Source organism: Poecilia formosa, unplaced genomic scaffold (assembly GCF_000485575.1).
Source record: "Poecilia formosa unplaced genomic scaffold, Poecilia_formosa-5.1.2 Scaffold282, whole genome shotgun sequence".
Taxonomy (NCBI): domain Eukaryota; kingdom Metazoa; phylum Chordata; class Actinopteri; order Cyprinodontiformes; family Poeciliidae; genus Poecilia; species Poecilia formosa.
This window is the reverse complement of record NW_006800221.1, coordinates 426,556-443,944: the sequence shown is the minus strand read 5'-3', so window position 1 is coordinate 443,944 and position 17,389 is coordinate 426,556. Positions and strand designations below refer to the sequence as shown.

The 17,389-nt window shown below is 38.9% G+C and overlaps 2 protein-coding genes across 2 annotated transcripts; one reads left to right on the top strand and one right to left on the bottom strand.

The window, feature by feature from the left end:
• Positions 1-244: 244 nt before the first annotated feature.
• dnlz (DNL-type zinc finger) lies at positions 245-1,285 on the bottom strand. The gene is made up of 3 exons (XM_007571546.2): positions 886-1,285; positions 602-741; positions 245-474 (listed from the first exon to the last, which is right to left on the bottom strand). The coding sequence occupies exons 1-3, from the start codon at positions 1,171-1,173 to the stop codon at positions 327-329; spliced, it is 576 nt and encodes a 191-aa protein (XP_007571608.1). The 5' UTR covers positions 1,174-1,285; the 3' UTR covers positions 245-326.
• A 1,962-nt stretch (positions 1,286-3,247) lies between these two features.
• Positions 3,248-16,842, top strand: lrrc8aa (leucine rich repeat containing 8 VRAC subunit Aa). Its single transcript, XM_007571545.2, has 3 exons — positions 3,248-3,433; positions 9,713-11,831; positions 14,079-16,842. The coding sequence occupies exons 2-3, from the start codon at positions 9,723-9,725 to the stop codon at positions 14,352-14,354; spliced, it is 2,385 nt and encodes a 794-aa protein (XP_007571607.1). The 5' UTR covers positions 3,248-3,433; positions 9,713-9,722; the 3' UTR covers positions 14,355-16,842.
• Positions 16,843-17,389: the final 547 nt, after the last annotated feature.

Below are 17,389 nucleotides of genomic sequence, written 5' to 3'. Positions count from 1 at the left end.
ATAGATTCCTGCCAGGCAGTGCAAGGGCAGGCCCCAAAAAACTATAACCAAAAACGCACCAGGAGTGTTTCTCACTTATTGATATGGAATAACCGAATAACCATCCAGAAGATATTTCAGGGAAAAAACACATATTTAAAATGTATTTGTTCAAACTTTTACTTTTCATCTGTTTTCATGCTTTTGTATCTTTTTTTAAAACTCAGTTGCAACCTGGTTTGAAACATTTTCACTTAACTCTCCCTCAACACGGTCAAAAAGTTGTGTTTATTGTAAATATAAATATATATACATAGCAGTACAAAGTGCAAATGCAATTAGTTAAATCATGTTGTTTCTGGCTCATTTTCTTTCTCTTTGTCAGTTTTTTGTGAATAGCCTCTGCTCTTTTCCTCCACGACTATTTCTAAAGCATCGCTTCCTTCAATCCTCTTCACGGTCTCCCCTTTGGCGGCGAGGATTTCCTCAATGTTTCTGAAACATGAAGCAGAACAACAATGTTTAAGCGATGTGAATACATTTGTAAGGCACTGTGCATGGCTTAAAAAATGTTATGTCTTTGTTATGTTTATTATGGTGTAAATCCTGCGGCTCCACCAACCTCTTCCCCTCCAGATCTGAGAACCAGCCGAGGTTGTCGGCGATGATATGGTGGTTCTTGCACCCTTGACAGGTCACTATTACCACCCCTTTATGGTAGGCCACTTTAGAGATCCTCTGCATGGACCTTGTGGAGCAAACCTGCAAACATGGCAAAGCCCGAATCTTCAACACCTGTTACCTAAACATAATGCTGCAGACTGCATCACACAACTACAGTTTAAGAGAACAGAGCTTGGGAAAACAAGACGGAAACAAAAAACCACAGTCGAATAGTTGTGCTACCTTGCATGTGTAAACAAGATGATAATGTGTTGACTGGATCTTTCCCAGAGCTTCCTCTCTGGCTGGCGGTGAAGATGAGAATCCTCTGAAGGAGCTGGGATGAGCAGGTAGGACATGATGGTCCTGTGACGACAGCTGATCTAACCTGGTTCTGATGGTCGGACGGTGAAATAATACACATGGTCTGGATGCGTTAACCCGCCTGTGGTAACACCGCGATAACAGGCTGGCAAGGAGCCTCCCTCTGGGAAACTCTAATAAAAAAAGACACCTTTGTAGAACTAGCATAATTGCTGTTTTTAGGGAGACAGAAAAGACTTTAAGGGCACATAAGTTTTAAGTTTCATCAACCGGGGAGAAATTGACGCGCTTTGATGACATCATCCGTCCTTGGTTTTTCAAAATAAGATATGCAATGACGTCAAACTAACATTAATGACAATTTCTCCAGACGTGTTGTTAAAATTACTGCTGATGCATTAAATGTTGCTTAGGAAAATTATATTTCAATGTTCGGTTTGATTGCCTTTGAACTAGTATTTTTATTTTCTGCCAACGACCTAGAATTTTGCTTAGAGAAATTATCTGTTGCTAATCAGAAGCTTAGCAATAGAGTTTCAATTTAAAACTGAATTTTCACTGTAAATGTTCTGTTGTCCCTAAGTGAATTGTGCCATAGTTTTTCAAAATTTAGAGGGAGAGGCATTCTGGACATATAGCTGTACAAAACAAACAACACACACCTACGACAAATGAGTCAAGACAGGTATCATTTAGTCAAAAGGGTGAGGCACAAGGCCAGATAACTCTAACCATAGATAATAGCAGTAAGCAATGCATTTATTTTCTTAAAGTAGAATATCAAGGAAAAATAAGACCTTTCTGTATCTGTCTATCAAATTTTTGGTCAATTTTACCTTCATTTGATTCTACTTCATTTGTTCATTTGATTCTAAGGCCATCAATATTATTAATCTTTTAATCAGGCTTTCAATACTTATTGCTTTAAGATTCATTGTAAATTAAATGAAATGTATGTGTTTTATTTTATTATTTATATTTATAAATAAGAAATATTAAGTAAAGTATATATTTTTAAATATTTTTATTTCTCATTCTATGATCCCAGTTGTCCAAATTAAGTTCATTATTAGAATATTTTATTCAGTTTAGCATTTTTTGTGTACAATTATTTACAATACGATACATTCTGTGTTACATTTGACTGTTGCAAACGTTCTCTATGAATGAAATTTGATCACATGATTATGATTCATACATATTTTTGGAAGTTATTACAGTTACTTGTCTTAGAGGTTATTCAAACATGAGCTACAGAAATACTTCTGAATCTATGCTCAGTGTCACTTCAATACATTGTGTCTCTTCATGGTAAATCTCTGCTGTAACAGCTTAAAAGTTCTCGGGACTTGTTCTCTATGTACATGCACTCTCTTTGAACAAAGATTCGACATTGGATTTACTTTCAGTCGTGTTTAGTTTCTGAGATAATATTTTATTGTGAGTGGAAGACTAATTTGACTACATAAAGGAGAAATTATGTTTTATTTTCTGGTTCAGGTACAGTGAGCAAAGCTAAATATGTCTTTCCACGTAGCACCACCAGGGGGAGACAAACAGATTTTGATATCAACTCCTGTTCCGAAATTGAAATACTCATACAGTTTTAAAAAGCACATAAATATAAAGTGGGAGTAAAAGAGCATTCAATCCAATTTTTTTTTTCAAATAAAAATTAGAATATTTCTATTCATTCCACGACATGTTGATCATCATCTAAACTGATCAGAGAAGCAGCAAGAGGTCAAAATTGTCACAGCTATCTTTCGATTATTAAGGACTATTAAGCATGCCTGCTACAAAACTGACTGGATGAAACCCACTGCAGGAAGAAAGATATAACTCCTGTTTAAAATTGGTCTAAATTCACGGAGGGAACACATGAAAAAAAAAAGTTGTTTTGATAGGATGAGACAAACATTGATTTTTTATTATTATTATTATTTTAGCCTGCATACAAAGCGCTATGTGTAAAAAAAACCTAACTCAACCACACCCTGATCACACCATCTCCATGAAACATGGTGATGGCAGCATCATGGACCATGGATAAAGGGAAACTGGTCTTCTTACTCTAAAAGCTTTTAAGATAACATTAGATGTGTTTAAAGCAGAGCCAATTTAATCTTTGACTACCTCAGTCAGACATCTAAAAATGTGAAAAGTAAGTCACAAATGCAAATCAGCCAAGGGACTCTTGTCCCAGACAGAAACAGTGACGTAAACACTAGTGCCCTCTTCATATCCGTGCTTTTATTTTGAAGGCGGGGCGCTTGCAGCACTTCCTGCTGCTTTGTGAACGAACCGCTGCTCGGCTCGCTCTCGGATCTTCATGCTGTTTTCTGCTCTTCGGCTGTCCTGCGAGGCTCCGGCCTGGTGTCCGAGCGGCCCCAGTCACTGAGAACCGGTAGAGAAATGTGTCACCCGTGTACGGAGGAGGCGAGACACACCAGTGTTAAAAACACAGGTGAGTTTTCCCCCTTCTGTCTTTAATATGAGTGCATGTTTTTCTTAGTTAGCTGTGAGAGATATTACTGCCGCAGCGCGCTGCTGTGGAGTCGGGAGGGATGAGACATCGTTTCCCGTCTCTAGTCGACGGGTTGTTGTTCTGGAGGAGTCCGTCTGAAGAAAGGTCGCTCTTTTTGGTGAAACCGCACCCAATTCTGTCTAATGGGATCATAGCCAGAGTCGGAATTCTCTTGTAATTTATTAGAAATAAAACTAAAAACTCTTTCCAGCTGGAGGCCAGGGAGGTGTTTTGTTATTTTGGCTCAACCACACACTGCTGCTTATTCTCGGAGGTTATAAACGGATAAAAAGAAAAGCTTCTGTAATAGATTGTGTGTTTAATGTTGTCGATAAAATAATAAAGTCTTAATCAGACTGAGACTTCATTCTTAGGTCTGGTTTTAATGGTACAATAGAGGTATAATTAGTTTATTGCCGCAGTTTATTGCTACTATTATTATTGCTAGCATATTGAGGGATGCTATTTAAATAAACTACATACATTTAATTATAATTAAAAGAAAATTTATTGGCATTTAGTATTTAATAAATAAATGAGATGATATTGGTGGTTTATTACAAAATGGTGTGGATAAGAAAAGTAGTCAAGAGTCCTATTGTGTCTCTTGGGGAGCAGCTGAGTTGTACAACTCGCCACCAATCTGGTTTATGTTGTGGAGTGGAGCGATAATGCTTATAGAAAGCTGTTAGAAGTCCAATTTAACGTAGTCTCTGGTCAGATGAGACCAAAGTTTTACTTCGTGGGCTGCTCACTGAACACTGTGTGTGTGTGTGTGTGTGTGTGACAGAAACCTGCAACACACATCATCCTCACCCTGAAACATTGTGGTGGCTGCATCATGCTGCGGGGATGATTTTCTTTAGACTGGCCAGGTCCAAGTTGTTTCTTGAGTAAACAGTCCATAGAAGAACCTGTCAATATATGAGATTTCTGAAAGCTTTTTTAAGGCCAATTGTAACAAAATTGGGATTTTTTTTTTTCCCATTTTGGAAAAATACTCTGTAATTAATAAGTTAATAATATTAATTTATCTCCATATATATTGACAAGCTTTCTAAAGTTTTGATTGTACTCTGTTCCAAGATCTGTATTGTGAGCATCTCTGTGTGTGGGTGTATATGATCTCAGCAGAGCTGTCATAAAAAAAAATGTCAGTCAGAACCAGTTTGACCCAGTTAATACAAAATCTTGCATGTTCCATCCAACACCCTGAGCAGACAGGCTCAGGGTGTTGATTTATTGAAACCAACATGTTACAGGAAGGCACAAAAATCAAATCAAGTAAAGATAAAATCCACTGCAGTCTCTTTGATTTGCTAAAAAAAAAATCAAAAGAGCTGTCTCAAAAAGATTTAGAGTAATGCTTGAACTTATTATAGATGTAAAGTACAGGGGTTAACATTAACCTGCTTGAGAACTGCTGAACCAAGGGGCAGCAAGAACAAATAACAAATTTATTAAGCTGGTGGTGACTGAAGGGTGTGTTACCTAACTCTGCTAGGCGAATGGAGGGGGAAAAGGAGGTCTGTTTGGGAGAAACTCTAGTCTGTCTAAACCTTGAAGGCCTCTTTCTGCTCTTTTTTGTGGACCATTACAGCGTTTCAAAAGGATCTGAGTTTAAAAGCTGCGATAACTCTGTTTAGTAATCAGAGAATGATATCCTGTGCTCAACAAATCTCTGTTTATGACCCAGATTTTTGTTGTCAGTATCAAGCATCTGTTCGCTTGCAGCAGAAACCCCGAGAAGTTTCTGGAAAACCGGTTGGTTTTTAAAGCTTATTGTTTTTGATATTTTTTCATCGCTTTCCATCTTAATTCCCTTTTAGGCAGCCATCTGCAGATGTGGTGTGAAGGAGTCAGAAAGAGGTGCCGATGATGCTTTCAGATCCTGTGGGTGTTTCCAACCACTTAGTTTGAAGTTGTTGTGGGGAAAATGTTAACAGTTGTGCTTTACATAAATGAGCTTCAAAGCCTACTGTAAGTGCCAGGAATGTTGGCATTCGTCCGTCTCTCAATCTATGCATTTCTCCAAACCGCATTTCCTGTTCAGCCAGATTGAATCCTGTGCCTTTATGGTTTCCTTGCAAATAGATGTACACCCTCACAGAGGCTGCCAGTTGAACCCTGGACTGACGGAAAAAACACTTAAAGACAAAACTAGGCTCTGATATGGAAAATCAGACATAGAACCCAAAACCATTTTCAGTGAAGCCTAAAGGTTGCTCATAAATCCTCCCTCTTGGCGTTATTTATTCAGCATGTTTGAGCTATTGAACGTTAACAATGAAAAGCTATTTTAGATTAAGCTGTTTTCCAGAGGACATGTTGTTTACCGAATTTATTTATTTATGTGGCATTTTATATAGCATATACAAGAAGAATGACAACATCTAGCATACTGCCAGTGTGTTTGAACTTGTGCAACTTTTCAGAGAAGAAATTTACAGGAAAAAAATTGGTCTTTAGATTAAAAAAAAACCAAGTAGAGACTTACATTAAACATTTTAGGTTCTCATTTGTGGAAAAAAGCGATGCATTGATTTTCTTCCTGCTTACAAGTATATTACACTATATGCTGCTCTATCATATATCATACGATATATGATATATCTTAAGATTTTGTATATATTATATATAACATATGTCATATTGTACATATGATTGGTGTGATATATCAAATTTATGGTATATCACATGATATAGTATCACATGACATCACATCATATCATATATCATTATATCGTATCATATATCCAACTTTCTAACAATAGGGCCAGACAGAGATTTAAAGAGGAGCCTCAAAAGCAAATGAGATGGATTAGCAGTGCTTGCCAACACATAGAATATCTTATGTTGGTGATAATATTAGCCAATCATATCATATCATTGCGATAACAACATTAGTGGTGACATATTCCCATTTTGTTTTTGTTTTTTTCTCATCTGTGCTTCCATCACTCTGTGACCTTTAGCATTTTGGAGCATTGTCATTTAGGTCTGGGGTTTGCATTTGTTGCCGTGACACTCTGCCCAACTATTATTACACTCTGCCCAGCAATTATTACACTCTAAGCAGTCCTTTGTGATATTAATATTGCACACTCTGATAATGTGATGATGATGATGACAATGATGATTATATAGTTTCAATATATTGTGCAGCCATAGTGCACATCCTGGACGTTGAGTTGTTAGCATGTCAGGACCGTCAGGAGATTGTCTTACAGCAACAGTGTCTTCAGTCAGAGGCCTTTTTCAGTCATTTCCAGACTGACTGCCACTGGAGATCGTTCCTGCCTTAAGCTTCAGCATCACTGTCCAACAATATGTTTTTTTTTTTTTTTTTGGGTTAATTAAGTTTTTTTTTCATATAATCTGAATATAAAAACCCAACAAGTTAATTTTGTAATTGTAGCTGGTATAGACAAGTGAAATTGATCACCTGTAAAAACAATAAAAAAAAATACATGCCTGCTTTAGGCAGGCTGGTCTTGCCTGCATTGCTCTTAGCCTGTAGAGCGTAGCCTGGACAATAGCTGCTCTGTTTAAGAAACTATTTTAAAAGAAATGCACCAGGAGATTCACGAGCAGAGTGATTGTTTAATCCAATGCTGAAATTCTCCTTTTGAACACACTTATGATGTCATCTTCCTTTGGGACTGCTTAGGTCCCAGCAAATGTTAAACTTGTGTTCTGTGTCGCAGCGATATTGTCAGATAGCAATAAGACTCTTGCAGAAGAAATCTTATTTTATGTCCCCATTTTATAACAAGTTGACTTTGGTAACATCATACATTTTTTTTTAGATCACACAACCTTTTTGTTATAGTTTACATGAACATATCAGTAGGTTCTTGCAACAGGCCACCGTTTGCAGCTTTAATTACAAAGTTTATTTATTCTAGTTCCACCGCCCACTTTCCTTCCCTTTATCAAGAGCGTGGCATACTGTCATTATAAACATTCCTGATGTTGTGTCTAGTGTCAGATGTAGTTCTAATCTCAGGATTACTCTGGAATATGAATCCCATTTGTGTCACAAAATTGGTTTTGTTGCTAAATACCATGTGAATTTTCTTATTGAGGGCTATTTTAGCAGCTGCTGGGAAGTGAAGCCCAACATAGAAGATTCTATGATTCCTAATCTGTCTAGAACAAGTTAACAATACTTTTTTTTAATGACTTACCATGCTTTTTTAATTTCCCTTTTGGGTCAATGAGGTATTTTTGAATTAGAATAATTTTTGCTTAAATTTACAGAGTCACTCTGTAACCATTTTGTCTGTTTTTTAAAATTAAGAGTAAAGCCTTGTTAGTGGTTTGCCTCTCATCTGGTGTAAAGTTGCCTCGCTTGCAATATAAATAATTAATCACTACTTATTGCAGGACTGCTGGAACAATATTTTGAATGCTGTTCATATGTATTATGTTACAGTTCTTAAAGACAAATCAGAGAATCTGGAGAACTAAAACCACCCGCATACCTTTCTTTTTTATATGTGTCTCTGTATTAAGGTCAAGCAGGTCTTATAAGATGGAAATGGTTGTTAATGATATTGAGAAACTTAAAATAAATGTACTGTAAGACTTAATTGTTGGCGTCTTAGCATTGGTAGCTCTCAGACAGTCTTGTTTTTCTTATTTGCTTAGTAAAGCCTCCTTGTTATCTTCCAGTCATACTCTAGCATAAATGAACAGCTGAAAAGTTTGCTGTTTTTTTAAGCTGCCATCAGCATGATAAGTTTCACTTCCTTTTTGAGTAGAAAGTTTGTCATTTTCTATTTAAACAGTTTCCTGATGTCAGATCAGCATCTTCTTCTTAGCTCTGATTTGTCAGTGAGAGTTACCTGATTGACAGAGCTCATCTGAAGGTCCATGTATTTTTCTAAGATGGTAAAGTGGGGTTTTAAATAAAGCCAAAGGTTCAAACTTGAACATTATTTCAGAAAAAGAAGCTGATTTTGAAAATTGTCTGAACTGCACTGTGTCTGCCAGGCTCCTTTATCTGGTTTGACAATCGCTAGCATCTACGTTCTGCATGGAGTGTGAGGGTGACAATACAATACGTATTTTGGAGTTTAATGCCTAGCATTTGTTGATTGCTCATCATGAATTGTATCAGAAAATCAAATCTTGCATTATGTTGATAAAAATATATAGGCTGAACAACCTGGAAAAACTTAAGGTTGTTCAGTGCTGCTGCCCTGCCCTTTCTTTAAAATTTTACACAATTTCCTGAATTCTTAATGCAACAACAATGACACACTGTGGTAACGTTAAAAAACCCCAAAAAAAAACACACTCAGCATGCCAGTGGACTCTTTATTTAAAGTTATTTTCTAATTAGCCAGTTTTAGTTTAATAACTCCTCTTTTCCAGTGAGTTCACAACTTTGCATTAAGCTACAACTATAAATTAATTAATTATGAGGAAATACCCAGATCTTGGCTAAATGACTTTTGTTAGGGGTGACTGAATGAATGTATCTCCTATTTCCTTGTTATCATAACTCAACAGACATCAATATTCGATGTATGAAAATGAACACCTGGCTAATTTGCATATTTGTTCATACTGCACATTGTTGAAGCACAAAACAAGTTACATGATTATTACCCGATACATGATGATATGGCAAAAAGACTTATGTTTGAAGTAAGAGACACATATGAAGATGTTCCTATGAGTAAGCCTGTCACAGTAAGCAATTAATCAATTAGACACAGGATAAATTAAATAGTGGTTTTTATTTCTGCTTTATTTATTAGTTTCAGTTGTTGTGTTTTATTTTGGATGTTTGAAATCTTCCAGGTTCAGTGTTTAGTGTTCTGTACAAATTTGTCTTTAAGAGGGTGAACTTGCATTATTTTCCCATTACCAATGTATTACTTGCAAATGATCCCACTCCTATATCAACAATATTATCATTTATCACAATAAATACTGGGACAATTTAATATCCAGCAAAATTTGTTATTTACCTAAGAGATACAGTAATACCAAAACTGGACTTTTTTGGTATTATCAATACCAAAAAAGTATTGGTAATACTTTTTTGGTACTATCAATACCAAAAAAGTATTATTTGTTGTGGAAAGGTAAGACTGAGATTCATTTCCCTGAAAATGTTTTCAATTTTGGAAGAACAAATTGTGCATTTCCTCTAAGCCATAACAAATAAAAAGAAGTAATATTTTGTTTTTCCTGCTTTCACAGATAAACCATCATGATTCCCATCACAGAGCTTCGGTACTTTGCTGACACCCAGCCAACATACCGCATCCTGAAGCCATGGTGGGACGTTTTCACCGACTACATCTCAATCATCATGCTGATGATCGCGGTGTTCGGCGGGACGCTTCAGGTCACGCAGGACAAGATGATCTGCCTGCCTTGCAAGTGGATCCTCAACGACACTTGCGATGCCATGCCAAATGGAACAGGCATCTACGCCCCAGAGCCCAAAGGCATTCGATACGACCTGGATCGACACCAGTACAACTATGTCGACGCCGTCTGCTATGAGAACAAGCTGCACTGGTTTGCTAAGTATTTCCCTTATCTGGTGCTGCTCCACACTCTCATCTTCCTGGCCTGCAGCAACTTCTGGTTCAAATTCCCACGCACGAGCTCCAAACTGGAGCACTTTGTCTCCATCCTCCTCAAGTGCTTCGACTCGCCGTGGACAACGAGGGCTTTGTCTGAAACCGTGGTGGAGGAGAGCGACCCCAAACCGGTGGGGAAAACGAACGGCTCCATGGATAAGAAGGCGTCAAGCGTGAGCGAGGATGTCGAGGCCAGCATTCCCATGCTCCAGCGAACAAAGTCCAGGATCGAGCAAGGGATTGTGGATCGCTCTGAGACCGGGGTTTTGGACAAAAAGGAAGGGGAGCAGGCCAAGGCACTTTTTGAGAAAGTGAAGAAGTTCCGGATTCACGTTGAGGAAGGCGACATAGTCTACCGCCTTTACATACGTCAGACCATCATCAAAGTAATCAAATTCATACTGATAATTAGCTACACAGGCTATTACGTAAGCTGCATCAAGTTCAGCGTGGTGTGCTCAGTGAACATGGAGAAACTGACGGGGTACCGTCTGTTTTATTGTGCACATCCATTGGCGACTCTTTTCAAGATCTTGGCCTGTTTTTACATCAGCCTGGTTATTGTTTACGGCCTCATCTGCATGTACACGCTCTGCTGGATGGTGAGACGCTCCCTCAAACGCTACTCCTTCGAGTCGATCCGCGAGGAGAGCAGTTACAGTGACATCCCCGACCTCAAGAACGACTTTGCCTTCATGCTACACATGATAGATCAGTATGACCCTCTGTACTCCAAGCGCTTTGCCGTGTTCCTGTCAGAGGTCAGCGAGAACAAGCTGAGGCAGCTGAACCTCAACAACGAGTGGACGTTAGAGAAGCTGAGGCAGCGGATCACCAAGAACTCCCAGGAGAAACTGGAGCTTCATCTCTTCATGCTCAGCGGGATCCCCGACACGGTGTTCGATCTGGTGGAGCTGGAGGTTCTGAAGCTGGAGCTGATCCCGGACGTGACGATACCCCCCATCATCGCCCAGCTCTCCAACCTGAGGGAGATGTGGCTTTACCACACTCCAGCTAAGATTGAAGCTCCAGCTCTGGCTTTCTTAAGGGAGAACCTCAAGTCTCTCCACATCAAGTTCACGGACATCAAGGAGATCCCACTGTGGATCTACAGCCTGAAGAACCTCAGCGAGCTGCACCTGACTGGAAACCTGAGCGCCGAGAACAATCGCTTCATCGTGATCGACGGGCTCCGGGAGCTCAAGAGCCTGAAAGTGCTGCGTCTGAAAAGCAACCTGACCAAGCTTCCTCAGGTGGTGACCGACGTGGGCGTGCACCTCCAGAAGCTGTCCATTAACAACGAGGGCACCAAGCTGATGGTGCTCAACAGCCTCAAGAAGATGGTCAACCTGACAGAACTCGAGCTCATTCGCTGTGACCTCGAGCGCATCCCGCACTCCATCTTCAGCTTGCACAACTTGCAGGAGATCGACCTGAAGGACAACAACCTGAAGACGATAGAGGAGATCATCAGCTTCCAGCACCTGTACCGCCTCGTGTGCCTGAAGCTCTGGTACAACCAGATCGCTTACATCCCCATCCAGATCGGAACGCTCACCAACCTGGAGAGGCTCTACCTGAACAGGAACAAGATCGAGAAGATTCCCAGCCAGCTCTTCTTCTGTCGCAAGCTGCGCTTCCTGGATCTGAGCCACAACAATCTGACGAGCATCCACCCAGACATCGGCTTCCTCCAGAACCTGCAGTATTTTGCCGTGACAGCAAACAGGGTAAGAAGCTGAAACATTCCTATTTATCTAAAGTTCTGTGTAAAGCTACTTGCTGTCAAAGTTTTCAGCAGTTTTTCCTTCCAGTTTTTAAAAGACAACTATCCAGATTAACCTGACCCAGACAGCGCGAGTAACTGGCTCTGGTCATGATGTAACTGTGATTAAGGACATTATTTTTGGTTGTTTTTGGTTGTTTTCTGTTCAGAATGAAGAAATCACTCGCATAGAACCTGTAAAAGCCATTTCTGACACTTTACGACTCCAACGAACCACAGTGAGAGCCATTGTTCAGAAATGGAGAAAACAAATGGAGTAGAGAACCTTCCCAGGAGAGGCTGGCCTTCAAAAACGACTTCAAGAGCAACTAAATGAGTCATTCGGGGGTCACAAAATAACTCAGAACAATATCTAAATCGCTTAAGACCTCGAGTTTTTTTGTTGAGGATGGAGTTCATGGTTAAAAAACAAGAAAGAGACTGGGCAAAATTGTGGACACAAATGTGAACTTTTTTGAAAGGCGTGCTTCCAGTTACATTGGATCTTGTTTTCTGAAATGCTAAGACAGCATTTCAGAAAAAGGAACAGTGGTTTGTGATGATCTGGGGTGACTTTGCTTCTTCTGAGTTTTGCCAGCCTAATGTACTTTATGGAACCATGAATGCTGCTCACTACCAGGAAATACAGAGAAAACACTCGCAACACGCAGCAGGACAATTTATCCTAGCAGACAATCAAGTCAATTTCTGTTGACTTGATTGTCAACAACAGAGGTTGACAATCAACCTCTGTTGTTAAGAGAACACTTTTTCACAACAGCTTGTGATATTCCATGTAATACATGAATCGTTTGGTTTGAAAATCTAACTTGCTCAAGAATTCAGATTAAAAAACTATCTGATTCCTCCTCAAGAAATGCTGCTTCGAGCTCCGCGTGCAAACATGGTGTGTTTTCAGTTAACGCTACTATTACTGCTGTTTTACTGCGCTGGCTCGAGTGGCTTCTTGCTGAAAATAACCTGCAGCAGGTCTGCGAGCAGCCACGAATAGCTCAGGACCAATCCTTTGTACTTCTTCTTCTAGTTTGTTTACACTTTCAGAATATTACCAGGTTCAAGTGGATTTTAACAGTGAAATTCATGGTAATGCCTCCCATTTCAGCTGTGATTCGTATGAAATTAAATAGGAGAATCAACTTCTTGGAGCAATCAGAACAAAGTAAATATGAATATCACTGGATTTATTCTTTGGGTCTTGTTTTGGTCGTGATTTAAATGCTTAATGAGACTTCAGAGAGGCAGGCTGCATTTTAAGGAGACTTTTATCTTGTTTTGACAGCGCCTGTTTTCATGTCTGGTTTGTGTTTCTTTCTGACATGAAGCAGAAATAGCTGGCTTTTTTTTATGTATTATTGCTTACTAATGTAATCAGTGCTTTGCAAAAGTATTCACACCCCTTGAACTTTGTCAGATTGCGAATTCTCACTGGGATTATATGGGCTACTCCATTACATGTTACGACAGGCCAGAAATTTGACAGTTACAGATATTATTTTTGACATGTGTCCAACATGCAAAAGTTAACATTTGCATTTGCATGCAATGGTAAAATAGGTAAGTATTTGTCAGTTCAAGTGAGGTTAAATCTACAGTTTTTTGCTGTGAATTTTACAGTTACATAAACTAGCTCTGGGCAGTAAATCAATATCAGTATATACCTTGACATTATAAATATCAGTAGAAAGTACGGTAACAAAATGTTCAATCATTTCAGTCAAATCTAAACCAGAACTGCACAGTATTCTGGGGGTTGTAGATAGAGTTCAATGAATTATGTGGATTGTTTTTCCTAGTAAAAACTTGGTTTGGGCCACTTGGAAATGGGTTTTGGGCCACTTGTGGCCCTCGGGCCACCATTTGAAGAGCCTTGTCTTACAAATGAAACCTAAAAAGTTTGACACTCACTCTTCGAAATCCTGAAATTAAGTTTCACTTGTAAAACTGAAACTTTTATAAGTTTCAGGTCTTAAGACCTCCATTGTCTTAAAGATGGAAATTTTAAGACAATGACATTGCAATATCAAAAATATGTTAAAACAATGCATCATAGTCCTTCTGTCTCACAGTTATGTTGTACTTTTCACATTATAAACATTTGCATTTGCTGAAACACAACAAAATATAAAAACTTTCAAACATTGCCTTCCTGTTACCCCTCTTGGCATCAGCTTTTTAAATCTCTCTGTTTCAGATTGAGACTTTGCCCCCGGAGCTGTTTCAGTGCAAGAAACTCCGCACTCTGAACCTGGGGAACAACTGCTTGCAGACGCTGCCGTCGCGCTTCGGGGAACTCACCGGGCTGACCCAGCTGGAGCTGAGGGGCAACCGTCTCGAGTGCCTCCCGGTGGAGCTCGGCGAGTGTCGGCTGCTGAAGAAGAGCGGCCTGGTGGTGGAGGAAGACCTGTTCAACACGCTGCCAACGGAAGTCAAGGAGCATCTGTGGAGGGCCGATAAGGAGCAAGTTTGAGCCAAAACATAAATGCTGACGGGAAGCTTAAAGAGGCTTGTTGAAGCCAGGACAACCTTAAAGACAGACGCAGCTGCATTGGCCGTGAAAGCAAAGGCAAACTGACAGCTTGTCTGCTTCAGGAGCAGACAGGATGATTGATTAGTAAGCTTTTCCTGATTGCAAAGCTGCCGAGAATCTGGAAGCTGCTGTTAAATATGCATGCCATAGTGGGATCATTCTGAAGCAAAACTGGTTCATCGGACGACTTTGCACGACTCAGCTCTGCCAGTGAGCTAACTGTACTCTTTTTTTTTATTATTATTATTTTACCGAGCACAGGGTACTTGCACAAATGAAACATGTTTAACGCTGAATTCACCCATCCCTCCTCTGGACTTCATATCTCGGAGGAACTTTTGTTTTTTCAGTTGTAGCACAACGTGGCTCGCTGAATCTGAGGATGTTATCAAGCCAATCGTTTCTCGACTCAAACCTAATCTGGTCAGGCATGAACTTGTTTTTTTTTTTTTTTTTCCATCCGTCTCTTTAATCTCATCATGCATCTTCTTATGGGCACAAAATGACTCTGACTACGAACAAATCATCGCACAGGTAATCTCGCAGCTTCGGCCTTAATTCTGAGAAAACCGCTGGAAATGATTGCAAAAAAAAAAATAATTATTAAGAACAAACTACATCTAAAAACACCCTGCAGTTATAAATCCCCTCATCAGCTCGTGTGGCAAGCTGTAACTTGCACAGGAAGAAGTTGAAGCCGGCTTCAGTGTTTGTCTTTTGCTCCGTCACCAAATGTTATTTTTACTTAGACGTGCAACCAGGAAACAGCGTGACTGGGAATCAAACACTATAAACATTTTGTTAATGCTTAGCTGCATTTGAAGGCAGAGTATTATGACTGAAGATAGAACCAGAGGATGGTTCAGAAACACAGTTTCAGCAAATAAGTGTTCACTTCCTGTGAACTTCTGGAACATGTACACTAGTCAGATAATTTAAGTGACCTTTGTTCATTTCAGAACATATTTTATTTTAAAGAATGAAATGTAACTCTAATGTACAATAAGCCACATTATGGCACCAACTATTCAGCTCCATTTGTTTTCAGATTAACATATTCAATGTCATGAAAACTTACTTACTCCCTTACAGAATTCTTTTGTTTTTAGTAAGCTTATCAAAGAAATGTTAATGTCAGACAAATATCAACCAAGTAAACACAAAAAGCTGCTTTCACACTGTGATTTAATGATTTATTAAGAAAAAAAAAAGCTATCCAAACTAACATGGCCCTGTAATGAAATGTGACAGAGCATATCTTGAATTACTTTCACTTGTCAAACTGCTTGTCCCAAATTAAGTAGAACCTGTTTGACAACACGAAGCAGGTTAGAAGATCTCAAAAAGCAGCACGAGACCATATTTGAAAAAAATTCAAGAATCAGAAAGAAAGTCATTGATGTTTATGCGAAAAGGATCACGATTTTTTTGAAGGATTTAGAACTATTAAATCCTAACTTTAGACATTATCCACATGCAGATATGTTTGATGATCACAAACCTTTATGTGTGTTGGAAACACATAAACAGAAGAAATCTTTAAGGGGGAAAAAAAACCTTTTTCCTGCCAATATATGCCAATCATGCAAACCATAAGCATCATGGAAACTACTCAGCAAATTGATTCACACCATGGCTTACGTTCTGAATCTGGAAATCTTGGAAAGTTCATTTTGGAAGCACGTAGGATGTGAATCAGTCTGAAGGAGAGAGGAGTTGTCTGCAGCGCTTTGTCCATGCAGACTCTCACTGTATAGTCATGCTCACGTTGCTCCACGGAAAGGAGTAGACATTTGCCACTAATGTGTTTATTCATTCGCAAAGCAGCCGAGGACAAACGAAATTGCAAAGCGACAGGAACTAGTTTGGACCGGATTCCAAAAGGGAAGCGGGTTTTTTGTCGACTAAGATCGGAGAGAGTGAGCTGTATCACCTTCCACACTCCAAATTAGTGCAGCATGCCTTGTCTGCTTGAAACACTTTTCTTGTTTAGACCTGGGATTTAATAGCATCATGTGGAGCAAATGTCTTACGTCTACTCCTGCCAAATGTCTCTTATTGCTAATGTAGCCTTCGTTTTTTACTGGCTATATCCTGTTAATGATCACAAACATCGTCAGGGCTTTTTCTGTTGTGTTGTAAAATGTATAGCTCAAATATTTAATGCTTTTTTTTATTCTTCACAGCTGTTTTTCTTTTGATTTTTAAAGGTACAGTAGGAGGAAGGAATGGGCTGGTAGAAGACTTTGCCAGTATGTAACCTTTGTGCAAAACAAAACCCTTATCAAATGACATAATTTCTTTTATTTATAACAGAAAAGTAAAGTTTTTTGCTATTGGTACAACATTATAAAGGCAAAGATATGTGATTGTTTTTTGTAACATACACTTGTTATTTAATAGGCTAATGCAAAAAAAAAAAAAAAAAGATAGAATACCTGCTAAAAAAAGTAGTTTATAAAAGTAGTTAGCTCCGTGTCACAGATACTTGGAGATTCCTCAGCAATATTAGCATAATTTCTGCAGAAACTTCATTATTGTGATTTCTTTCAAAATAGGAATGCACAATACATTGGTATTAACACTGGTAGCAGTGGATGCGAGTCAGTTTTCAACAACCGGTATTGGTCCGATAAGTAGAACTGGTTTGATTTGACTAATTTATGTATTTTATATTGTCGTTGCACAGGATTATTTGGGTTTCTAACTGAAACAGAGAAGCAATAAGAGCAGTATAGTCATTTTTAAAGAAATATGTACAATATCAGTTATTAACCAACACGGCAACATCAATTTTGGATCAGTGCATCCCAGTTTTAAAGACTAACTTTTATGCACGGCATCCAAGAAATTAGACATGGTCAAATAAATCATCTAGTTACCGTTATCGGACAATAAACGACTGGAAAAGTGGGCAATACCTAAGCACAACAGCTCGTGCTGACAAATACTCTCTTCAGTGTAGAAGTTGCTAC

Coding starts and splice junctions, on each gene's coding strand:
- dnlz (XM_007571546.2), bottom strand. CDS start 1,173: ATGCTAGTTCTACAAAGGTGTCTTTTTTTATTAGAGTTTCCCAGAGGG. Junction 742..885: donor ATCTTGTTTACACATGCAAG/GTAGCACAACTA, acceptor CCATGTTTGCAG/GTTTGCTCCACAAGGTCCAT. Junction 475..601: donor TCAGATCTGGAGGGGAAGAG/GTTGGTGGAGCC, acceptor TTCATGTTTCAG/AAACATTGAGGAAATCCTCG.
- lrrc8aa (XM_007571545.2), top strand. CDS start 9,723: ATGATTCCCATCACAGAGCTTCGGTACTTTGCTGACACCCAGCCAACA. Junction 11,832..14,078: donor TTGCCGTGACAGCAAACAGG/GTAAGAAGCTGA, acceptor TCTCTGTTTCAG/ATTGAGACTTTGCCCCCGGA.